The sequence below is a fragment of the Lissotriton vulgaris genome, chromosome 5 (assembly GCF_964263255.1).
Source record: "Lissotriton vulgaris chromosome 5, aLisVul1.2, whole genome shotgun sequence".
NCBI lineage: Eukaryota > Metazoa > Chordata > Amphibia > Caudata > Salamandridae > Lissotriton > Lissotriton vulgaris.
The window spans coordinates 1,805,957,259-1,805,983,583 of record NC_141693.1 but is presented as its reverse complement, the minus strand read 5'-3'; the positions used below and the strand labels follow the sequence as shown (position 1 = coordinate 1,805,983,583).

Below are 26,325 nucleotides of genomic sequence, written 5' to 3'. Positions count from 1 at the left end.
AAATAAACTGAAGCAAAATATGCATTAGCAAAACAATGGTCTGGCTTTAGCAAGCTGGTGCAAAGGTTAATTATAAAAAATTGTAAGCATATGCCGCACTAATAGGAGGGAAAAACCTGCTGCTGCCTAAACATGATGGCTTTATCATTGCAATAAAATGTTAAATTTTATAATAAACTAATCATGATTATTGTTTTTTTCTAACGTACAGTTATTTCATAGCAGGTAGCGGTAATTAGAATAGGTATTAAAGCCCATTTTAGTAATAATGCTCATAACAAGAAAATATGATTCTAATTGCACAAATTACCTTTGAATTACGGTAAACAGACAACACAATTTAAACACACAAGAGGGAAACAACACATAAAGGTATGAAAAAAACTACTCTATAATGGGTGGATCAAGATGTGAATGACAGTGATCAATCAATCAATCAATGATTACTAGGTGAAGATGGCTCAGTCAACACCCCTCGGTTATCATGACTTACCAGGTGAAGACCTGGCCCCCCAGTATGTGGCGCTTGTAGTGGCTGAGAACATAATATATTCCATGAGCAAGTAACTCAGGGGCATATTATCAAGGGGGTTTATCTCCGCTTTTTTGGCTTTAAAAGCCAAGAAAGCAGAGATAAAATTATTTCCCTATTACCTAGCTGTCGCTAACACCAGTTAGCGACAACTAGTAGGAGATAGCGACCATCTTGGGCACCGCTTTGCATGTCAGTAATATTTATCACTAATGACATGCAAAGTGGGCGTGCCAAGATGTGAGCGACTGGAAACAGTCGCTAACATCGCTATCTCCTATTACCAACTTTTGGAGATATTCGCGCTAAACGCGAATATCTCCAAATGCTAAAACCAGCCCTGAGCAGTTCTTAGCCATGTTATCCAATGGGAGGTGGATAACATGGCTAAGAGCATTTGCTCAGTAATGCATGAATATCGCTGACTTTTCAGCGATATTTATGCATTGCGGCCGATTTTTATCGCATTTGCGATAAACCTTGGTAATACCAAGGTTTATTTGCGATAAAAATCCCCGCAATTTAGCGGAAAATTTTGTTCTCTAACCAAGCAATAGCGATACAAGATCATCCGAAAAGACCGCACCAACCAATCAGGAGGAGGCATCGCCATCGTCCCTAAGAACACCATCCGAATCACGACCAGCTCCGACGATAAACTCGTGACCGCCGAACACCTTCACTTCCAGATCCACACCGACCCCAGGACCACACTTAGAGGCACCCTCATCTACAGACCACCAGGAACCCGCACGCAATTCAACGAAGATATCACCGACTTCATCAGCCCCCATGCCCTCACCTCCGAGAACTACATTCTACTGGGAGACCTCAACTTCCACCTGGAAAAGAAAAACGACAGCAACACCACCACCCTTCTGGACAACATGGCCAATCTCGGACTCAAGCAACTTGTTGACACCCCCATCCACCTTGCCGGACACACGCTCGACCCCATCTTCACCTCCAGCAAGCATATCTCCTTCGACCACACCACAGCTCTCCATTGGACGGACCACAGCTGCGTTCACTTCAACTACAAAAAGACCTTGACCCACAACCCCCCACAACCTGCTCCTCGAAGAAACTGGAACAAAATCACCGGCGAACAACTCTTCACATCGCTTAACCAAAACCCTCCTGCCATATCATCGGACCCAAACCAAGCTGCCACCAAACTCACACAATGGATAACCCACAGCGCTGATGAACTAGCACCCTTGAAAAATCACCAAATCAAACTTGGTAGCAAAAAGGCCCCCTGGTTCAACGATGACCTTAAGAAATCCCAAAAATGATGTACTCTCGAGAAATCCTGGAGAAAAAACCCAACCACTAACAACCTGACCACCTTCAAGGCCACCACCCGCAAACACCACCAATTGATCTGATCCACCAAGAAATCAGCATTCAAGGACCGACTCGACAACAACGCCCACAACAGCAAAGAACTATTCAACATCGTCAAAGAATTTACCAACCCCACCGCCGGCACCAACGTCATCACTCCCTCTCAAGACCTCTGCGACTCTTTATCCTCTTTCTTCCACAACAAAATAGCCGACATAGATAACAGCTTTGAAAACCAATCCGAAGAACAGTCCACTCCACCCACCTTCGAACCAACCTTTGTGCCTGGAACCCCATCACTACTGAAGACACCATACGCCTGATGAACTCCATCCACTCAGGTTCACCAACCGATCCATGTCCCCACCACATTTTCAACAAAGCAGACTCCATCATCGCACCCCATCTCCGCGATGTCATCAACTGTTCCTTCAACTCCGCTACCTTCCCGGAAAGCTGGAAACATGCCGAACTCAGCGCCCTTCTGAAGAAACCCACAGCAGACCCCTCTGAACTCAAGAACTACCGCCTCATCTCACTCCTCCCATTCCCTGCCAAAGTCATTGAGAAAGCCGTCAATAGTCAGCTCGCCGCCTTCCTTGAATCCAACAATTCACTCGACCCATCACAATCCGGCTTCCGAGCCAAACACAGCACCGAAACCGCCCTCATCGTAGCTACAGACGACATCCGAATGCTACTGGACAACGGAGAAACAGTCGCCCTCATTCTACTCGACCTCTCCGCCGCCTTCGACACTGTCTGTCATAACACCCTCATACAACGCCTCAACAATGTCGGAATACAAGGAAAAGCGTTGGACTGGATCATCTCGTTCCTCGATGGAAGAACCCAGAGAGTCCGCCTCCCCCCATTCAAATCAAAGGCCACCGAAGTCATCTGCGGTGTACCACAAGGATCATCACTCAGCCCCACCCTCTTCAACGTTTACATGAGTCCCCTCGCATCCATCGCGCAACAACACAACCTCAACATCATCTCCTACGCAGACGACACCCAGTTGATCCTCTCCCTCACCAAAGACCCAAACACCGCCAAGACCAATCTACACGATGGAATGAAAGAAGTAGCCGAATGGATGAAGAACAGCCGTTTAAAACTAAACTCAGACAAAACTGAAGTCCTCATCTTAGGATCATCCCCCTCTTCCTGGGACGACTCATGGTGGCCACCAGCCCTGGGTACAGCACCCATACCTACTGATCACGCACGTAATCTGGGCTTCATCCTAGACTCCTCCCTCTCGATGACCAGACAAGTCAACGCCGTCTCTTCTTCATGCTTCAACATCCTACGCATGCTCAAAAAAATCTTCCGCTGGATTCCCGCCGAAATAAGATTGACAGTCACCAACGCACTGGTCACTAGCCGACTGGATTATGGAAATACCCTTTACGCCGGAACCACTGCCAAACTACAGAAAAAACTCCAACGCATCCAAAACGCCTCAGCCAGACTCATACTTGACATCCCTCGTCAAGCTCACATTTCCGGTTACCTGAAACACCTCCACTGGCTCCCCGTCAACAAAAGAATAACGTTCCGTCTCCTCACCCACGCACACAAGGCCCTCTACGACCTAGGACCCGAATGCCTCAACACAAGACTGTCCTTCTACACACCCACCCGCCAACTACGATCATCCAATCAAGCCCTCGCTGCAATTCCGCGCATCCACAGATCCACCATGGGAGGAAGACCCTTCTCCTACTTAGCGGCCAAAACCTGGAATTCTCTCCCCACTCACCTCCGCCTTACACAGAACCACCTCTCCTTCAGAAAGCAGCTAAAAACCTGGCTTTTCGATAAGTAATGCACCCTCCCTCCCTAAAGCGCCTTGAGACCCTCTGGGTGAGTAGCGCGCTATATAAATTTTTGAACTTGAACTTGAACTCTGATGCGCAAGTATTCTGCATCCCAGCCCAACTCAAGATGGCGGCTGTTCTATTCCAGATCAATTGGCGTGGCAGGAGTGCCTCACAACAAATGTTTCGTTTATATGCGAGGTATCTTGATGAGTTCGATTTCAGGGTCCTGTGTGTGATGCGTGCTCTTTTATTGTATGAGTTAGATGAGAGCCTGTTCCTGGTACTTAGAACTGTGGATATGTGATTAAATCCCACTGTAATCCCTCGAAATAGAAATGGCCTACGTAGCATTCATTTATGACACTTTTTAGTGGTATAAGGCTAGATTTTGAGGGATCATTTTACAGTATTTGCCATAGTCAATGCGGTATACCACCAGAATATCAATATTTTAAATATAGTGCGACAAAAATATTGTCTCAGAGGTAGTGAAATAGTATGATACCAGAAAGGCCATACCCCACTGCTTCTCCTGGCATAGCCCCTTCCTTCTCTCTTCATAAGTATTGTAGCCAGAATACAGACTACAAAATAAATTTGAAAGTAAGACTATTTATAGATTTACTTAACTCCACATATACTTATCTAGACGGTATGTACATTCTCAACGTATCTAGAGGTGAAGTTAAGTATAGTGCAACTATTTTTTATCTATTTGATTTTCCCAATATTTTGTTAATTGGTATTTTGAAGACTTTTGTAGTTTAGGTTTTGCAAGAAGCATTCAAAGATGGCCACACTTGCATCAGAACGAACACACATACAAAAGTGTCTATGTTTGATCTGTACATTTGTGTGTGAGGTTGGGCGATGTAGCATCCTGCGACAATAAACACAGACACTTATGATTGTCTAAACTGGAACTTTATTTTGCACGTCTGATTCCTGCCCTGTCCCTACTCTAACTAACCCTTTCCTGTGTCCACTCCTCCTCTTCCTCTGGCCCCCTAGCTCCTCCCACTCCCAACTACTGGTGTGCTAACTTCACAACATCTCCCCCCTTTGTGACAAAACAAACAAAACATACTGACTTCTCAGTCCATCTCCTCGATCAGTCTCTTGGGTGGACGTACGTCACGATGAGGTCGTGGCGACCTGGCTCTCGGACTATTAGTTCTCAGTGTCTCAATGATCGGAGCAATGTTCTCATGATCATTTGAATGCAGTTCTTCCGCTCTGGGATTGCTCTGGGATTGTCCATTTCACTCATCATGGTTCTTGAGGTATCTTGTGGCAGTTTCTTAAAGTGCGAGATGTTTCTCGTGACTCGCCGCTGCTCGGACTCCGCTGTCACCATGGTTCCTTTCCTTCTTGTGACCACCATTGGTTCGTCCTTGAATGGACAGTCGGTCTTTTTCTGCGTCTCTTGCTTGACGATGACATGGTCCCCTTCATGTAATGATAATGACCTCGCTCTTCTCCGGTGGTCTGCGTAGGCCTTCATTTTTCCTTTGTTGCGTTCATCAGTTGTTCTTATTTCACGCGGGTCTTTCGCAGATGATGATGCTTCCAAGGCTCCATCCCACGTTGGAATGCGATTCCTCATGGGACGTCCCAGCATAAGGGTCGCCGGGCATTGGCCAGTCGTTGCGTGAGGAGTTGTACGATAAGCTCGAAGGACTTCATTGAGTGCTGCTTGCAGGTCCCTCCCTTCCGCTGTAGCATGTTGGAAGGTCTTTTTGAGTGTGGCCATGAATCTCTCAATTGTCCCATTTGCCTGTGGCCAGAGGGGTGTAATCCTGCGGTGATGAAAGTCTAGGTGTTTCGCAAAAGCTGCAAAGTCATTTCCGTTGAAAGGGGGCCCATTGTCTGATTTAACTATCTTGGGAACCCCCCACATTGCAAAGACTTTATCGAGTACTTTAAGAGTACTGGCAGTGTTCGTGGTCGGCACAAAGCAGGCAATGGGGTATCTGGAATACTCATCGATGATGGCCAGTACATATTTGCCCGATGACAGGGGTCCATAAAAATCTATGGCGATTTCTTGCCACACACCACTGGGCAGGGTGGTCATATGTAATGGTGCCGGAGGATCGCTCTTGCTAGTGAGTTGACAGAGATGACAATCCTTCAAGGTGGCTTCCAACAGTTGATCGAGGAATGGAAACCACACTCGTTCCCTTAGTGCTCGTTTGGTCGACACTATTCCCCGATGCCCTTCATGTGCAAGAGCAACCACTCCTTGTCTCAGTTGAGTGGGAATTACAATCCTCTGGTCTCGCAACAGTATGCCATCAGTTGTGACCGACAGCTCGCCACTCACGAGCCGGAAGACTTGCATTTCACGTTGGGTCGAGGAGTCGGCATTATCGTCCTGAGGATCGTGTCTCCATCGATTGTTGCGGACTCTATGGAGGACTTTCTGCAGGATGACGTCCTGTGCTGTACTTTCTCGAATGGTCTCCATAGGGATAGCTGGAGGTAGAGCTTGGTCTGTTACAAAATGAATGTACTCTTCTGCAATGGAGGACTTGGAAGCTGACGATGGAAGGGGGTGCCGGGACATGTAGTCCGCTGGATTTTCAGACTTCCCTGGTTTGTGAATTATGGTGAAAGTATATTCCTGTAACCGTAGGCCCCATCTTTCAATCCTCGGGGCATCTTGGATCTTGGGTTTCCATAAATGGTGATGAGAGCTTGATGGTCTGTAATTAAAGTGAAATGTTTGCCATAAATGAAAACATGAAAATGTTCACATGCCCACACTACGGCTAGGCTCTCCTTTTCGGGCTGGGAGTAGGCCCGTTCCGGGTCAGTCAGACTACGACTCGTGTAGGCAATGATGCGGCGTTGATCTGAATCATTCTCATATTGTGCCAGGATCGCTCCAAGCCCCACGGGGCTGGCATCCACAGTTATTTCAGTCTTTCACTTTGGGTTGAAATAAGACAAGTGGTCCGCTGATTCCACCGCTTTCTTGATTTCCTTGAATGCCTGCTCACACTGGGGAGTCCAATCAAATGGCTGACCTTGTTTGGTCAGCATGCGGAGGGGATGGCTGATCGTTGCGTAGTCCCTAATATAACGAGCACAATAGCTGGCCATTCCAAGGAACGACCTGAGTTCGCTGACATCTTGGGGACTCTTGGTGTTGTTTAAGTTCACAATTTTGTCAGGGTCAGGTTTCATGCCGGCTCCAGAAAAGATATGACCAAAGAACTTCAGCGTGGCCTGGTGAAACTCGCATTTTTCTTTGTTCAGAGTCAGGTTTGCCGCCAATAGGGCATGGCAGACACGATTGAGTGCGATGTCGTGTTCTCGGACGTCAGAACCATAGACAAGGATGCCATCGCTATAGTTGAGCGTGTTAGGAATGTTTTGAATGACTTGCCGAATTGTTTCTTGAAATATTTCGGCCGCTGAGGAAACTCCGAAGCTCAGTCTTTTATATCTAAACAACCCCAGGTGGGTTGCAAAGGTGGTGATATATCTGGACCCCACTTCTAGTTCCAATTGATGGTACCCTTTATTCAAATCCAACTTGGAAAACACAGTGGCCCCATTAAGCGCTGCGATCATGTCGCTCAAATGTGGCCCCGGGTGTCGTTCTCTTTCTATTGCAGTGTTGGGCAGGCGCATGTCCACACAGAGTCTGACTTTGTTGGCCGTGCCCTTCTTTGGGACGATAACGACTGGTGATACCCAAGGGGTCGGGCCATCAGTGCGCTCGATGATGTCCGCAGCTAACAAGTCCTGGAGTTCTTCCTCAACAGCAGTCTGTAGATAAAATGGTACCCATCGAGGGTGTTGGGCGACGGGCCTGACTTGTTCATTGATATGCAATCGCACCTGACAGTATTTCAATTTGCTCAATCCCTGAAACAATCCGGGAAACTGGCAAGTCACATCTTGGTTGTCGCTGACCTTGAAAAGAATTTCTACCAGGTGGAGCCGTTCAGCGGTTGGTAGGCTCAAAAGACAGTCTGCTTCGGGGCACTTGATAACATGGATGACCGCTGATATAGTTGTGTTGTCGTGTGTAAGGGTCGTTGAGAACTTCCCCAGGCAGGGAAGTGGCTTCTTGGCCATCCACGTGAAAACCCTCACAGGTGCGAATGTCAGAGGAGGTCGTGGACTCATCCTTTCGTATTCGGTAACTGGAATGTAGCTTAAGGATGCACCAGAGTCTAGCACAAACTTTGTGTCGTGATTGCCAACTTTGATATCCAGCCAAGGGTATCTCTTAAGCTGGTCTGGATCTGCTGCCAAGTTCAGATATTCAATGGTGTATGCCGAGTCTCGGGACGACGGTCTGGATTCTCTGGAAGGTGACCTCCGCTCCCACCTGGACCGACGTGACTCTCTGCTAGAATGTGACGATCCAGAGGACTGTTCCGTCTGATCTTGGACGGCTCGCGCGTGGTGTCTTCGAGTGTCGGACCGAGACATTCTTGGGGCTCTGCTTCGTGTGTCAGATCGTGTTGTCCCGGTGGGACCACTTCGTTTTTCTTTATTGTAGTCCCCACACATTACTTCGAAGTGGTTAGTTCGACCACACTTCTGACATCTCTGGCCCATGGCCGGGCAGCTGTCCACATGAGGGTAATCATACCCACATCGGTAGCATTTTCTCACTCTTTCCGATCTTTTCTCCTTCTTCCATGGTTCTCGTCGTTGATATCTTGATTGCTCTTGACGGGAAGACGTGTGCGACCTCCATTGTTTGTCTCTTGAGCTTCTTCGACTGTCACTTTTGGCGTGCACACGTCGCACCTGTTCATGACTCCCTTTGTGTTCCGTTTCCATGACGGCTGCATACTTCTCCGCCTGATCATAAGCTCGTGACATTTCCTCTATTTCATCCAGTCCATGTGCTTTTCTCAGCAGGCGCCTCCTGAGTTGATCTGAATAACATCCGTCTATTATTTGAGATTTGATGGCGTCATCTGTAGAGAAATTATCAAATTCACAGAATTTGGCTAGTCTCCGCAGACGCATCATGAAGGCACTCATAGGCTCATCCTTCCCTTGCCGAGCGGAGTGGAAGGTGTGGCGCTCGTAGTCTACATTTCGCTTGTGAAGAAACTTTTTATTCAAAACCTCACATGCTTTAACGTAAGTATCCATGTCGGTAGCAGGAAGGTCTTTGAGTATTTTGACTATCTCTCGCCCCGCCAGGTTGCGCAGAGCAATCAACTTCTTTTTTTCGTCTACGATATCCGAACCTTCAGTGTAATCTTCAAACTCTTCCAGCCACTCTTGCCATTTGGGACCCATGCTCCCTCCCGTTGTCACCTTGATAGGTGCGGGTGCCCGCAGGAGTGACCCACTTGGTGGAGGCTGAGCGTTCTCTTCGTCGGACATTTTGCAGCAATCTCACTTGGCTTCGCCAATGCTTGTTTCTTTGCCAGCGCTTGTTTATTTCTGTCGCCAATGCTTGTTTATTTGACCAATGCTTGTTTACTTGACCAATGCTTGTTTTACTTTCAATCGCCAATGCTTGTTTTATTTGCCAATGCGTGTTTCTTTCAGTCGCCAAGGCTTGTTTATTTGACCAATGCTTGTTTACTTGACCAATGCTTGTTTTACTTTCAATCGCCAATGCTTGTTTTATTTGCCAATGCTTGTTTCTTTCAGTCGCCAATGCTTGTTTACTTGACCAATGCTTGTTTCTTTCCCAGTGCCTGACTCCAAAATGGCCGCTCTATGAAAATCAAGGGGTCTGTCCTGACGAGCGCCTGACTCTAAGATGGCCGCCGTCACTGCAATCACACAAGGCTTTCTCTCCCTCTGGATTCAGTCACTCCAGACTCACCGGCCAGCAGTTTCAGGGCAGCGCTCTCCAGGAATCACTCTTCTTTGGCCACCACAGCAACCAGGTGAGGTTGGGGTGGGCTCCCGCCTTGCTTGGCACTTTCCCGCTTTTCTCGGCCGATCGCGTGCCAAAGCCCACGCATCAGGCGTGAGGTCGGCACTTTCACCGGCGCAGGCTCCGGTTCTGGCGCTTGATCGCGCTGGACGGCAATTTCTCGAGGCCGCGCCCCTTCCACCAGGGCGCCTCTTGACTTGCTGTGGGGCACTGGACAGGGTCGGAGTGGGCTCCCGACTCCTGTTTCACAACTGCTGGGTGACACACCCCCGGCGGGAATCGCGCTCAGGCGGTTCTTCGACCGAGCGTTTCAGCGCTCCCAGGTCACGACTTATTCAGGGTTTCCCAGCGTCTTTGGGGCCGTGGTCGCTTGCTCTTGACCTTCCTCGGCCGGCCTCAGCTTCTTCCAGCAGCGGAGCTTGTCTCTCGACGCTGCAAGGGACAGGGTGTCTCTGGGTGGTCTCGTGGGCTGCAATTAGCGAGATCCCACCCTCGTCGCCAGTTGTAGCATCTTGCTACAATAAACACAGACACTTATGATTGTCTAAACTGGAACTTTATTTTGCACGTCTGATTCCTGCCCTGTCCCTACTCTAACTAACCCTTTCCTGTGTCCACTCCTCCTCTTCCTTCTGCCCCCTAGCTCCTCCCACTCCCAACTACTGGTGTGCTAACTTCACAACAGGCGAGTGATTGAACTTGAAATTTAGACAACAGTTATAGAGATGGGGGAGCATGGATGGGTGAATAAATGAGTGAGTGAGAGTGCATGGCTAAGTAAGTGGATGTGTGAATGGTTAAATAGTAAGTGCATGGATTTCAGCTGATACAGGACAAACAAAACAAAGAGACAAAATGTACACAGAGTATGGAAATGTTTCTGGCATTTAACATACGAGGATGGTTGTTTGAACAGATGGGAGTGCATAGAAGAGAACACGATTGAGATTTCTGAGATACCTCTATGCCATTCACTATGTCACTGGTGCCCAGTGTTCTGGGCTTTAGCCTTGAAAGACATAAGTAAAGGCTCAGTAGATACTCCTATATATATGGAAAGGTCAAGCAATTTCTCCTTTGTCTACTTCTCTGGAATGTTTTGTGAAGATTTGTCAAACTGCACCAAAATTATAAGCAATCCAACACAATCAATTTCCTATGGAAGCATCCTCCTAACTATACCTACACAGTGGCCACTGCCACCACCACTACCTAAAGATACGTAGGTAAGTCGCACCCAAAATCACAACTGAAAATAGAATTAAATCTTTTTTAGGATCTAGGCTAATTGGACCCAATAATGTTACATAAATGTCAGAACTATCGAGGATGATGTGTATGTACTTTGATGCTTCCACGCATCTTGCGTGGGTCAATAAAAAGATTCCATGCCAATGGCCCTGATCTATGGTCACCACTGTCCCTGGATCTTGCAGTCAAGATCTCACACATGCCCATCCCTGGCCCATCGACCCCCCTTCGTTTATTTCATAAACATACTTGACGCTGAAGTCGTCTGACGCCAGCTTGGCGTTGTCCATCTGTAGGTTGATCCGCGCTTTGTTCAGCCGCCCAGCCACGATCTGTAAAACACAGAGTCTCTGGTCAGTGTCACCTTTCTATTGTGATAAATCTGTGTTCTGAATATAATTTTTGATTTGTATGTTATCCCACAGCCACACAGCTTTGTTTCATTCTCACAATACATATTTTAATTCAAGAAATATTTACGGACATAGCCATGATTCAAAATTTTAAATGTCTTATTTCAGGTGGGAGTACAGAATAACGCCAGGGTGCCCAATAGGGTAATTGCCGCGCTTTTTAAAACACAAGTCAACACAAATCATCATAAGCGCCGTGGCCGCCGGGCTGTCAGGTCAAGAGAGGGACTGCGCTTTTGTAAGAGGTGTAGCTCAATAAAAAGTGTTTTTATGAACGCACCACTCAGATCATCTTTAAACCTCCTTTGCTGAGAAATACGTGACATTCAAGCGTATATTCAAGGGCAGCAGTGCGTTATAAAACATGTATTCCCATAGCGAAAACATGTTTCTATCATTTGAACATAACAAAATGCAAATGAGGGTGTGTTATAGATAATTATGAGGCGGCATAAGGCAGTGTTATAATCTGTGCTTCTTTGTCCTGACTTGCCATATTTCACCTTTTTCAAATGGTTTATTATTCCACATTAAAGAAACTCTTCCCTCCAAACGTTTATTTTTCACTTCGTGGTCACCACTCTGCCTGTTTTTTTTTCCTGGTGCCACCAGGAATCTTTAATCTTCCCTAATCCTCCTATCTCTACTTCCTGTTTTTGTTCTTAGTGCTTTGAAGTAGGCACCGGTGCTATAGGTATTATATAAGTAATGAATGTGACACTTATTGGAACACTGACACCTGTTCGCTGATACTGGCAGAAGGGCAGCAATGCTGGCACAGGAACAATGACACTGGGGAGCCCAGACTTGGGCACTGGCCAGGGGGCGGGTAAAGAGACCAACACAGAGCGCTGACACTAGGGTGATGCAACTAAGACGCTCTCACAGAGCCATCAACATTGACATGACAGGGAAACTAACATTGCCATATAGGCCTCAACAAGTGAAAAGAGACATTAAGACATGAAGTGGTGTGGCTCACTGGTTAGAGGCAGCAGACCCGTAAGCAGAGGACGGCCCGGGACCAGGGTACGATTCCCGACGCGGCAGGGTCGTGGACCATGGTCAGCGGGCTCGATAATTCTCGCCTCGGTGCCTACTCCAGTCAGGGACCACACTCGGCAACTCTGGGCATTAGCTTGCCTCATCTTCACAACGGCCCCCCCCAGACTGCCGGGGATGCTTGGTCGCACCTTAGAGATACCCATTAGGGACCATCTCTCAGGGTGAGCCAGGACAGGTTCCCCAGTGGTCGAAGCGTGGAGATACTCCTCCGGGAGTCGATTCCTAGCGCTATATAAACTTACAATTAAATTAAATTAAATTAAAGTGGGAGAGGTGTGGCGCAGCGGTGAGGGCAGCTGACTACGGAGCGCAGGGCTCGCGGTTCGATCGCCAGCGGCAGCTCAGCTCAGCATCATGTGACTCTAGGCAATAGCTCTCTTAACCCCCCCGATGGCCCTTGCGCCTTGACACCCTTAGTGGTGCTAAGTTCGCACTTTACAAATGTGGAATTTACTAAATTTATTTCATTTAATGCGTGGCACAAACAGTGACCTGAGATGCTGACACTGGTGCACCAACACGGGCACTTGCACAAACATTGGGGCATATTATCAAGGACCAACATTAAAATTATCGCCGCTTTAGCGGCAGGAAACTGCCGCTAAAGCGGCAATAATGGGCTTTATAATATGCCCTTGAGAATTCCCATAGAAGCCCATGTTCTGGTGTTAACATGGGCTTCTATTGGAATTCTCAAGGGCATATTATCAAGCCCATTATCGCCGTTTCAGCGGCAGATTCCTGCCGCTAAAGTGGAGATTATTTTCACGCTGTTCCTTGATAATATGCCCCTAAGTTATTCATGGTGGTAGTCACTAGGACAATGACACAGGGGGAACAACACTGACCTGTCATATTGACATTGGTCCTTACAGAGACGCAGCAGCACAAACACTGGAGCTGCTGATCGTGCAGCACTGACACAGGGCACCAATCATGCCCTCGGTAATCCCAGTCCCTTCCTAAAACATGGCGAGGGTTCAAAGTACCTAGAGTCCTACTCCAGCAATGGATGAAGGACATAAGCCTTCTGCAGACATGTTTAGAGGCCTCAGTCTGACCCTCAGTGTCAGACTCTTTAGGGCTGTCAAAGTGAGGGTGGGCAGCACCACAGAGGGGCACAGACCTGAGCAGAGTCTGCTTGCAAATGAGAGTGGGTTTTCTTCTTTCATTGGGTGTCTGGGATTTTTTGTAATTTGCCTTGCACCACATGCCAATGTCCAGACAAAGAGGAATGCAATGCAGGCAGCTGCATATAGAGTGTGGCATAGAACAGGATAATGGCGCCAGCATGTGGCGCTACAACTCATTGCCTGGGATGGAGAGCAGACATCATGAGCGTGGACGGGGTTCTTGCTGGAAAGGCCTTGCTACTGTAACTAGAAATGTAGGCAGATGGAGGCAGCACCTTACGGATAGGATACAGTCATCTTTCTGAGAAGCCCAGGCTACTCCGAAAGCCTGAACCTACCGGATGCACCTTCCCTTCTTCTGGGAATCTCACCAGAGCCTTTCCTCAAAGTACAGATCTGAAGCACTGCTTCACACATCTTGAGGGACTATGCTTGTTGCTTGTATCAGTGAAGCCATATCTATGTGTACTCCCACGTTTAGAACTACTTCTAAAGTTTGCTTATGTTTCTATATTTGTTAACTTGTTCACTTGGGGTGAATCTTCAAACCTTCTATATATTTAAATTCTCTCTAGAGTTAAGTGATCTTCCTGGACCAATGTGATTTAAAATATCTCTAGAAACGAAATCCTACAAAGTTCTGCGAAGAAAAGTTCGAATCGTGTTGTAATTGTATTTACATTCACTACAGTTATTGCCTTGAGGCGATTAAACATCATTATTTGTTATAATTCTTCCAGAAATTCTTTAAGGAGAGAAGACTTACAGATACAATGGCATACAAAGCTATACAAAGCTCTGTTAACATAATATAACCTACAGTAGCATCTGGTGTTCTTCATACTCAGCTTCAATGGACCATTATATGCTTAAGATTCACTGGGGTAGAACCACTTCAGTAATCCCTATAAAACAATTTTGTATTATGCTCTTTAAAAACTCAACATATGATTTTTATAAAGGTATTCTAGCTTATACCTACATCCAAATCGGTTTTAATCAATTGATTCCCATGCTAGATGTCAATGTTTGAAATAGTTGTTAAGAGAGTGAGGTTGCTAAAAACATTATTCAAAGGGATATACATTTGTTCCTCTTTCAACTGGTCAACAATTATTACCCGTAGGAAAAGGAACCTTACCTTCTTCATGAAAACAAATGGAGTTTGCATCAAAAAACGAGTTATACCGTATGACAAGATATTAGTTAATAATTCAAAAATAATTAGATGAAGCACAGTTTGAAAAGCCGTACACAGATTATTTGGTAGTAAGACCTATAGAATGATTATTTTTTAATTGGCCTTTAAGTTATTTCTCTCATATAATTTTGTGATAACTTTATTTCGGTCAACGACCATAAAAGCACAGATAAAGTATGTACATACAATAAAATACATAAATAATTGAGAACCAGCAGTTAAAATATTATTATCAGTTATCAAACGAAAAATGGCCATCATTATAATTAGTCACAATTAATCAAAGTGGACCTTCTGTGCCACATGCCGTACAAATAGCGGGAGACCGAGAACACAATGAGGGGGGATGTATCATATTTTAAAATTCTAACGGCTTGCGCACAATATTTTAGTCCCAGATTTCTGCATAGTGGTACCAGCCAAGCTCTCCGGATTGCGCTATAAGCAGGGGTAGACCAATCAGATTCCTCATAAAGGCCCGTTCAACCCTGAGAAGGCTTGCTGTACTCGAATGTCCCCAAAGTTCTGCACCGTAAGTTACAGCAGGTCTAGCTTGAACACTGTAGATTTCAAGCACTGGGGAGACTGGCTTAAATTGCGTTGTTTGCTGGAACTCATATAATTGTGTTTATCGATTTTAGCCAATTGAAAGAAAATTTGTATTGATAACTGTAAATTCTTAATGAATCCTTTTGACAATGCCAATTTCTGTTAAACTTGAAGTTTTTTCAAGCACAATAAAAATTGGTCGCTCATTTCTGTATACTTGATTCTAATTTGCCGAGGGCTGATTGTGTACACTTTCTTAATAAAATTAAGCTCCACCTGGTATATAAGTTATGACAGTCCACTTTGCATTCTGATCACTATATTCCAAATGGTAATAATGATACTTGTTCACTCTATTTTGGCTCCTGTTCTTGAAAAATGAATTTGCATTTACCCATGCCTATTTTTATTTGAATTGAAGGACGGGAGATAGTATCAAGGTCTTGAACGTGGCTATAATAATACAGGTATGTCTGCAGGCAGGATGTGGTTTTTAATATGTGCTTATTTCAAGCCAAGTAAGGTGTTAAGAACATCAACATCTGACATGCAATCAAACTCTACAACTGATAAGACCTGACAATCTGTTTCTGACTTCAAACATTTTATTTTCACACATCTGTCATGATCATTCAGTTGAACGCTGGGTTGGGCTGACTGGCACCTTGCCCTCCATGGCGTAATGTGGTACTGCCACAGGTCCAATCCCCGGGGCGTGCTACTGTTCGGCCTGAGCTCGAAGTCGAGTCAACAGTCAAGCCCACAGTTTTCACAGTACGTGTCGTGATTCTGCATGAAAAGTCCAGAGCCTTTTACAATAGAGAAAATGGAGTGTATATCCAAGATATCTAATATTGACCTTCTCAGCACCCTATACAATGAAGAGAAAGGAAGCCGGCCAAGTACTCACAATGTAATGTCTGAGAATTAGATTCCAAGCACCGAGCGTTGGAAGATGTTTACACAAAACACACCTATAGATAGCTGTAAGACTTTAGGCGTAAGCAAGTAACTGCATGGTGCCTTTATAAGACTCAAGCCTTTCTTGAGTACCTGACCTTTTCATATTAGTTTAAAGATTCAAAGCATATTTTTGCAGTCAAATTAGGTTCTTCTTTTGGGAGAGAAGAAATTTGTAAATTGGTTTTGTGCTCCTTTGTTCTCTTACTTAAGCGTGAAAGTATATGGGTGAAAAGCAATTTCTTTTACTGAAATTTGCTTTTCTAGAAAATAATTCTATTTTCTTATTACTTGGATAAAAAAGTAAGGTCCCAATTGATGAAAAAATATAAAAGTGTGTGTATTTCATGGACATTTGCAGATGTACACTTACAAAGCTGTATCTGCAGCTACTAATGGAGATAGTATAACTTCTCAATCAGGCGCCTAGTCCCTCTGTGTGGAATTCTACATAGCATAGATATTATGAGAGCAGAAATGTCACCCATTGTGCATATACACATCTATATTCTGCTTTTTATCTACAGGGATATTTTTTGTTGTGAAACCGCTTCCCTTAAACCCCACCAAATTTCTTACCGTTGCCAGAGTTGGAAGGGAACAACGTCTTGTAAGTACCCATAAAGTTAGATACCTGTGTATGTTTACAAACGTAAAAGGCAAACATCATCTTGTAATGCCCGCTTCCCACACCTTGCGTGGAATTTATTACTGTGTATATCTCCACATATTCATGGCAGATAATTCTGCAGTATTAAATTCATTAGCACATGTGTGGCAGTAGTAAATTCATTTATGCATGCTAGGAATCCTTTAGTGAATTCCTGACAAGCATAAATAATTGCATTTTTTCAGTGAATATAAGTTTACAAAAAATATATTTGTTAATAGAAATTGATGTGTTTCTTGTCATTTTATGCACTAAACTCCACATTTACATAAGCTGTTCATGATTTTTCTTGGATTTCTTCAATGTGTACACATTTTACCGGTTAGCCATTGGAAGAGGGGTAGTTGATAATTGTTTTCATTTTTGTATAAAAATGATGCATTTTACACAGGCATATTCTTTTTATTTTTATGTTTTTCTGCATTTTTTTTACACATGCCTCATACACAAGTATGTACGAGATAGTTAAAGCTCCTTTTCTGTCAAGCGAGGCTGGTCCTTCCATTGAAATTGTAACCGCTGAGGAAAAATGGATCAAACACTTTTCTAGAGTACATAGTGGCGAGGGAAACCCCCATGTGACGTGTATTTATAGTCAGGAAGATTGTAACTTGACATCCCCTCCTCACTACCCTGACTTGCTATTTACTCTGGACAAGGTGGATTGGGCTTTATCTTTAAGCCAGGGTGTGGTCCCCATAAATCTGTTTAAATCAAACATTTACATGTGGGGTCCCATTCTTGTCCAGGTAATTACCGCGAGCTGCAGCACCACTTTCCCATCGACTTGGGTCGAATCTACTATTGTACCTATCTTTAAAAAGGGGGATAGACAGGACCCTGGTTGTTACAGCCAAAATCCTTGCTGGACATAGTAACTAAAGTTATAGGTAGGATAATCTTAGAATGCCTCCAGGATTGGGCAGAGAACTCTGTCCTATCCGACCTGCAATACGAATGAATGAATGAAGGCTTTATTTCGATATAAAAATATCATAAAAGCATAATACAATGAATTTAAAAAATCAACATTTAGACAAATTCATACTATTTACACAGATAAAACATTGTATGAGCATTTAAGACAAGCATTAAATTGACAAAGAAAGCCTTTTAAACGAATTGCCCAAGACCATTTTAGGAACTTGGACACGGCACAAGCAAACAAAGTGCGTGTGTCGGACATTAAAATTCGTAATGCCACTTTGTGCTGCTGAGTGCCTAGTAGTCGGCATAATGGTTTGAGCCAGCACCGCCTTGGCGCTAGAAAATTCAAAGAGAATATGGGCAACCGACTCGACTCGTGTTAGGCATGTCGCACAGAAAGGAGATCGCTGGTGGGGAGTTTTCCAATGGGCAGTCAATTCACTTACAGGCAAAGTCCCTATTCTGAATTTAAAATACAAAGCCCGGTTTGCAGGGTTAGATATAATATCGAGGTACAGTTCATAGGCCACCACATCCTTGATCTTCAAAAAGTCAGTAGTGGATTTACAATGTTTTAACTCAGTGGAGATTTTACAGGAAATCCAGTTCCAATACAGCTTCTTCAGGACGGCTTGGGGGGGGGGGGGGCGGTCCTGGATACCCACGCATCTCCAAGACCAAGTTCCCTTAGCAGTCATTTCACATCCCTCAACCACTTGATCTTAGACCAGCCCTCCATTAGCATAACCTCTAACAGAGCTTCTGCATATGAGGCCAGCTCGGGCACACGCCACAAGGGGCGTAATTGGGCTTGATCATTGATCGATCTAAATCCCAGATCCATTAATACAGGTAGTGTAGGGGTGCTCTGCGGAAGGGCCATCAAGTCCTTCAGAAATTTGCTCTCTGATCTTGATAGCACTTCAAGGTTACACGTACCCCACAACTCCTCCCCATACAAAGCAGCACTAACCCCTCTTGCTTTGTAAATCTCCAAAACTGGGGCAATAGGCTTAGTTGTATATGAGCATTGCTCCCTGAGGAGGGCACCACCCACCCTTTTGTGGCCAAGTAACATCTTTTGGATGTGCGAATTCCAATGCATTGAATCTGTAAGACGGATGCCTAGGTAGTCAAATTCGGCCACCCTCTCCAGAGGTACAGAATTCAGCACCGGGGGACGGCCCAATTTTTTGGGTGGGTTCAGAACCAAGTATACGGATTCCAAGCAGGATTGGGGACGGTGGAACAGGGCTTAAATCTGTCTATCTTGGTGGGGAAGTACAGGAGGGCAAAGAAGGGGAACCTATTTTTAGCGTTTGTGGATCTCACAGCCGCTTTTGACTGTGTCGTCCACAAAAAACTCTGGTCTACTTTAAAAGTCATGGGGGTTGAGGTTCAGATTATCGACTTTCTTAAGCGCTTTTACTGTGACGCCAAGGTGCGCGTCCGCTATGGACTGAAGGGCGAGGGTTCGGCTGCATTCTAGATTATGAGCGGAGTCAGACAAGGTTGCGTCCTGGCTCCATTCCTTTTTAATCTCTATATCAACGGCCTGGGGATGCCCTCCTGAAAGATAATAATGACTTTCCCCAAATGGCCGGATGTTTAATTCCAGCCCTTCTTTACGCAGATGATGCGGTGCTGATGTCCCGCACACAAGTAGGTCTTCAGAGGGTACTAGACAGTTTCTCCTATTTTATGAAAGATCTTGGCTTAAGAGTAAACTCCTCTAAGACATTTATTATGCGATGTGTCTCTGGTGTTAAGAAATGTAAAGATATGATTGTGGCAGGACAGAAGATTGGAGTAACCAAGAGGTTCTCATATTTGGGAATCCTTTTTGCTCATAATGATATTTGGGCACAAACTGTAGCAGCGAAAAAATTGGTACTCTTAAGAACAACATCTGCCCTTACTAACTTTTTCAGGAAACTGGGAAAAGGGCCACCTGAGGAGCTCATTAAAATTTACACAAGGCAAAGTGTGTCTCTTCAGTAGTGTATGGAGCAGGGGTTTGGGGGTTTATTGATTTGCTGCCTATTTAACATATTGAAAATCATTTCTTAAGGTACATTTTATCTGTTCTAAACAGTACATCATCATGTATATGTCACAAGGAGTTGGGACTTCCCTTCATCTCTGATTTAATAAAGTTTGAGCCTGTGTTCTTATGGCAAAGGCTCTGGACTAAAGATGAGGCAAATTTAAACAGAGATATTATACTAGATACTTTGAAAATGGAAGTGGTCTTAAAGATCCCATGTATAAGGTACGTTCGCAACTTCTTATAAGATCTTGGACGCATAGACTGTATTAATAACACTAGAACTATTGAGACAATAACAAGAAAAGAATTACGATAAGAGGGCCTCTTGTTGCTGGACACTATTAGAATGTCTTCCGCGATACTGAAACCAACAGTCCTGCACCACCAGTTGTTTTTATCTACTTTTAGACTTCAACCTTATTTGACTTTTGTATCCGGAGTAAACAATAGGTTTTTATTAAATAGATTTAGGTTAGGGGTATTTCAAAGTCTAGTCACTTTACCTACAATGAACGACTGGACTCATAACCTTCGACCCTGCTCCTGTGATAATAACTCCAGCCAATCTACGATTCATGTGGTCTTCTTTTGTAGATTCTATACCCATTTAAGGAAAATGTACTCAGTACCAGTTTTAAAATTGTTTGGGCTCCGCCAATGTCGACCTGCTCTTCTTGCACTGCAACACCTAGATACCGAGCGTAGTGTTTTTAGAATTGTAATTTTTCTGAAGGAAGTTCTGAGTCAAAGGAAAAGTATGCTTATTTAATCAATTCTAATCGGAAAAAGGTTTCAATTTAATACCGTTTTTTAACTTTGTAACATATTATAGATTATGTGTACATTTGTAGGATACTTTCTAACTCGTGTACTGCTTGATATATCTTTTATGTTTTCAATTTAATACTGTTTTCTAACTTTGTAACATACCATAGATTATGTGTACATTTGTAGGATATTTTTTAACTCAGGTAATGCTTGATATGTTTTTTAATGCTTTTCTTATGTGCTTTTATGATTGTCTGATATAGCAATCGAATAAAGCTTTCTTTGACTTTGTATGTACCACATACACCTACATAGTCACACAGGCAGAGGCCATGTTGTTTGTAAATCTCAGTAGAACCTCTGAATTAGCAATTTAGGATCATTTTACATATTGCATATATTATTTGTTATTTATATTAATTAGCTTCTAAAACAGTGAGATGTTTATTCATATCCTGAACTATACTGTTTAGTTGTTGTAAGTAAAAAGAGGCGAATAGGGCTGCCTATTCTTGCCATTGAAGGACCTAAGTGCAGCCTTCGACAAAGCATTAGGGGTAAGTTGTGGTCTATGTTGCTATCTAAAGGTGCCGACCCCGAAATTGTTTATCTCCTTTGTCAGTTACATGCAGATGTTGGAGGTAGGATTAGGTTTGGTCCAAATGGGGAATGTACCCCTTATATAAAGATGAGAAAGGGGGTAGGGGCAGGTTGTGTGCTGGACCCTCTTTTTGTTCAGTTGTTACGTTATTGGGTTAGAGGATTATCTGATTGGAGTCCAAGCTGACCCTACTAGGATGGGAACATGACAGCTACCCGTACTGATGTATGCAGATGACAGCTTACTTATGTCCCGAACGGAGAGGGGTCTTCAGAAACTATAGGATAGTTTTTTTTATGTTCATGACCGATTTGGGTCTTTCCACAAACAAAACTAAATCCTATGCTATGGTATGTGGACTACCTTTCAGATTGGTGGCATCCCGCTTAATTGTGTTTCCACATTTATTTACCCATATGCCATTTGACAGTAAGAGTTCCTAGGTACATCTGAGGGGCATAAGGATTAGACAATTTGAGAGAGAGTTAGCATCCCTTTTTAAATTTGCTTCTAAACTGGGTTCCCTGCCATTAGACGTGGCAATTGCATTTACATAGCTAGATCTGTACCTATGGTGCTGGGATATGGAGGTACACGGACCAACAAGCATTGCAGGTTAGTGAGAATAAATTATTGTGCAAACTCTCGTCTCTTCCACCCAGTGTCCCTTCTGTAATAATGCCGGAGGAATTGGGACTAGATTATTTCGGAGATGCTTTAAGAGTGGCCCATAAAATGCTTTAGGTGTCAATCTCGTCAAGGCTAGGAGCAGAACTGACACAAGGTGTGATCTCTGACTGTTTTAGCTTATCCGATGGTCATTAGACTAAATTGCTTATGTATGTTAAATATTAACTTTGTGCTTTAGACAGGGTTTAGTTATTCATACATCCTTTGACTAGTGATTGGTGAACTAGATCATTGGTAAAGAGGGAATATCTTCTCCAGATTATTGAAAAATGAGGGAGGGAGAACGGAGGAAGGGTATGGTTAAGGCATACTTTCCTTTATGTACTATGTATTGTATGTACAATGTTGAGAAATATGTGTTAAAGGTTCCCTGACATCACATATTTCTTCTACTAAGGTTCAGACTTGCCTGGCCCATTTTCTGGCCCCCTATCCCTCAAATGCATTTATTGAAAAAGGCATGGCACAATGCCGATGTACTTCAAGCACTCCACAATCCCAGCTGCATATGTTTTTTTTTTTCTGTGAGCTATACAGAAAAATGAGAATTAGTGCATTAAAGCCTCTTTTAAAGACCTTAAATATTAGGAAATGTGACGAGGCTACAACGTATCTTCAATTGCTCCAAACTGATGATTATGTTTGTATAGCAGTGTGGAGATTTATTTCCGCTGCTACAAAACAGAGAAAAATAGTTGGGAAGTGATTATGTTGCAATGAATGTACTTTTTTCTGCAGGTAATTTCTTTTTAAAGCTGTATTATGCCTTTTAATTGTATTTGTAAAAGTATTTTATTCATCATTTTATTGATGAATTATTGTATATTATCTGAATGTTTCGTGTATTTAAAGATTAGTTGTATCTTGCTTTATTATATGTGTATGCTTGTATGGTTATTAATAACTGAATAAAGCTATGTTGGTAATGATGCAGAGAACAGTATTTAATTATGGTGCAGCTAACAGCAGGCATTGACTACAATATTTTTGTATTTCAGTGCTTTATTGATTTTTTCCTTGAATGTTTACGTTTTGTTCACATTAGAAGAATAGATTGTTGATGAATCAATGTGCAATGGTAGGGACACAGAATTATGTGATTCAGTGGTGATAAATGTGCCACATAATTTCCCACATAATCTACAGATTTCCTCAAAACAAAATGGGCCTGATGTACAAACCACATTTGTGGTGGCAAACTAGGTGACTCACATAATCACATGGTCTGCAGACGCAAAAGATTGTTTTACAATATATTGAGCTCCTTTTCCGAGTTTAAAAAGTTTTTTCTACTCACAAAATGGGATCGAGAATTTATTTTGAACTGCAGTTAGGAGGTGCCATTAAAGAGGCATCTCTTCCAAATTGTGATGCATAATGCAGAGTAATGACGATCTGCTCTTAATTGTAGCCGCAAACCATTGAAAAGTGTGAGTTAGATGTTTTGCAAAGGTGAATCTGTCTCAATAGCTTAACTCATGTCTGTTAGGCTTGGAGTTAACAGGACGTGGTTAAGTGGACCATTATCTACTTCCAATAATGTACGTCCAAATGGAAAAATCAAAACATTGTATTCCATCACTTCTCCCTTTAATGGACACAGACTATTTTATTAAAAAAAAGTTTCCCACGAGGGATTACATAATGAGCTGCCAAGTTTTTAATCATTAGGTGTTTCATTTTGTGACCCTCTGCAAATGGGTATATTGAGATATGAACTATTAGTATGTTGGTCACAACACTGTCACATAATTTAGTCCTCCACATAATTCTTTAAATATCTGACAATAGCCTTCTTCGGTAGTTTGGCCACTGCGCAGTCGTCGTGGTATTCGCCAGCACCCCCCCTCTCTTAAATGTCGCAATGGGCAGCAAACGCGGGATCCGCCACAGGCGGCACATGGGCTAGCTATGCCGCAGGCCTGGCAGAATGCTTGGGTCTGTCGCAACCCTTGTTGTGTACAGACGAAGGCTGTTGTTTGCCCCTGGCGTGTGGTGCAGAGAACTGTTACATGTGGTAATAGGTAAAAAAATCTCAAAAATTGAAAATACTTTAGAATGTTCCTTTAAACAAGACAGTTGAAGTGCATTATTGTTACAAATGAAAAACTAAAAAAACCAACCAAAATGTGCACGTTCTATTTAGACCTAGAATCCTTAACTCGCCCAACAGACATGCAAACCGAATTTCACACACCAAACAATGCTGATGACTACACAAGATGTATACCAATAAGGAACAACACCTAAAAGCACATTGTAGCTAAACGACAATTCATAGTCAAACCAATGAATACTACTACATTCATGGTTGCCTTTTTCATAATGTCACGGGTACGATTTATTATTATAAAGCACAATGTCCGCCAAAGCTTATTGGCACTGAAGTAGACGCATCCTATGTGGAAGAAATCCAGCTACCATTTGTAGAGCCATGTAGAGAACCATATTTATTCGCTTGGGAACCTTGCACAGGACCTGTTCAAATGTTTAAGGAACGTTTCCTAACCTTTTTTTCGCATTACTCTTTTTCATTTAACTTTATTGCAGCATGTTTGCGCACTTTCTTTTTTATCTATCATGTCACTGTTCACCAGTTACTTACACGCGTTTCTTCGCTCACTTTGTCACCGCCCTAGTCAGTTTCCGTTGTTTTTCTTGGATGACTTTACTCTCTTGGTACCGCATTAAATGAAGTTTATCACATTGTCAAAACCGTGTGTTTGGGAACATAGTTTATTCATCACTTTGAGCACTATATGCATGCGCGAGCACCTCTCATCACCAACGGTTCCAACTATTAGAGCACCATTCATTTGATATTGAGGCATGGTTGCCACTCTTGTATTGAACCAAAGTTTCCTCTTTATTTCAGAACCAAGTCCCTGACGAAGGGCTCATCGCCCGAAATGCATAGGGCACATGTGAATGTCAATTACATTACCTAATGAGGATCATTGTTATGAATGAATAACGAATGACAATATTGAAGAAGAATTTACAATCTCAATAAAGTTCATTGAGAAGAGTCTATCAAGAGATTAACTTGAGTACCTATTCTTGTCTGAGTGCAAATGGGAGACGCCCCTCATGACGTGAGGTCAGTGCTTTTTGGAGTTTAATGTTATCCCACACTCAGGAGAATTTACCCACTTGCACCACTTATCCTCTTTAATTGAACATTTTTTCAACATCATTACCAATTCAGGAGTGTGTTTATCTATCCAAGTTTTGGGTTATATACATATGGAATGTAGCACCATTCTGTCCTTACACAAGATTTTCTAAAATAATTAATCTGGGACTTTCGGTCGAACAAATTGATTAAAAACCACAGTACACAAATCGAAGTACTTCTGCCAGGCACAACAGTTACAGTTTCTTTTTAGTAAACAGGAAAATGTGTCATATCCTAAAAGTGGAGAAGTCAGACAATCTATATTGTTCTGTTCCATATACCTTTGCTTAAACCTGCATTTGAATTCTGAGAAGCAAATGGAGCTTTCTTTTTCCTAGCTATAGTGCAGTAGAATTAACAGGTGTGCCTTAATGCTGTTTATTTTTGCAAAGCGCGTCCAAGGGCAGGTCTTGATAATACAAATTAGTGTAGTAGAATTGTTTATTGTTCTCATGCAAAAGCTCGCCAAAGGGCTGACCTGTTTTCTGGATGGGACAAGAGCCCAGACATGCTTTTGTTTTAACAGAAAGGAGGTATTTATCCTTCCAGAGATGACACGGGTACGGCGGAATTTTAAATGTCCAGGCAAATGTCCTCCTTTTCAAGCGAGATCTAGTATTCCTATTAAAGTTCTCTCTTATCTGTATTACAGAAATTATATATAGAGGAGGATCCTCATCACAAACCTTCTCAGTAACCATTTTCGATATAGGGGAATTTCAGATGAAGATTAGTGGCGGTAGTTCTAGAGCCATCGGGCAGATCTACTAAAAAAGAGTGCAGGGACTAGTAAATAGGATTGACCCCATAGCTTGCCCTTTGCTATCCCTGGCCTCAGGGGTGGCAAATTCACTGCCAGGAAGACGGGTGCAGCTGGGGCTCCACTCTCTTTATTTTCTGTCAATTTCCTATTACACCAATAGTGAATGAATAAAATATATGATTCACTAATAGTGTAATACAAATGGAGTGCAATAAGCTGGAATATGCCCTTCCATGGCAGCTGAGGTATGTAAAAATGCTTTCAAATGTATGTTGTGTGTGTGCTGGTGGTGATAGTGTGTCTATGTGTGAGAGAGTGTATATGTGTGAATTTGGGTGTTTGTGTAGTATGTGTGTCAGAGTGAGGGCATGTGATGTCATTTCCACTAACCCAGGCATTTCGGTGAATTGACGTCCATCATTGACCCCGCTCCCACAGAAACACGTAGAAGTCTGTTTTTCTATATTGAACAATGTAGGCTGGTCTTTAACCAAGAAATAACAAACATTTTAGGTCTTATCTA

At 43.4% G+C, this 26,325-nt stretch overlaps 1 protein-coding gene across 2 annotated transcripts in view; it reads right to left on the bottom strand.

The window, feature by feature from the left end:
* LOC147717234 (keratin, type I cytoskeletal 19-like) overlaps window positions 1-26,325 on the bottom strand; it is a 123,399-nt gene that overhangs the window by 42,311 nt on the left and 54,763 nt on the right. For both annotated transcript variants that reach the window (XM_086924183.1, XM_086924182.1), the window contains exon 2: window positions 11,084-11,166. In XM_086924183.1, coding sequence (XP_086780309.1) covers window positions 11,084-11,166 — 83 coding nt within the window. The remainder of the gene's footprint in view (window positions 1-11,083; window positions 11,167-26,325) is intronic.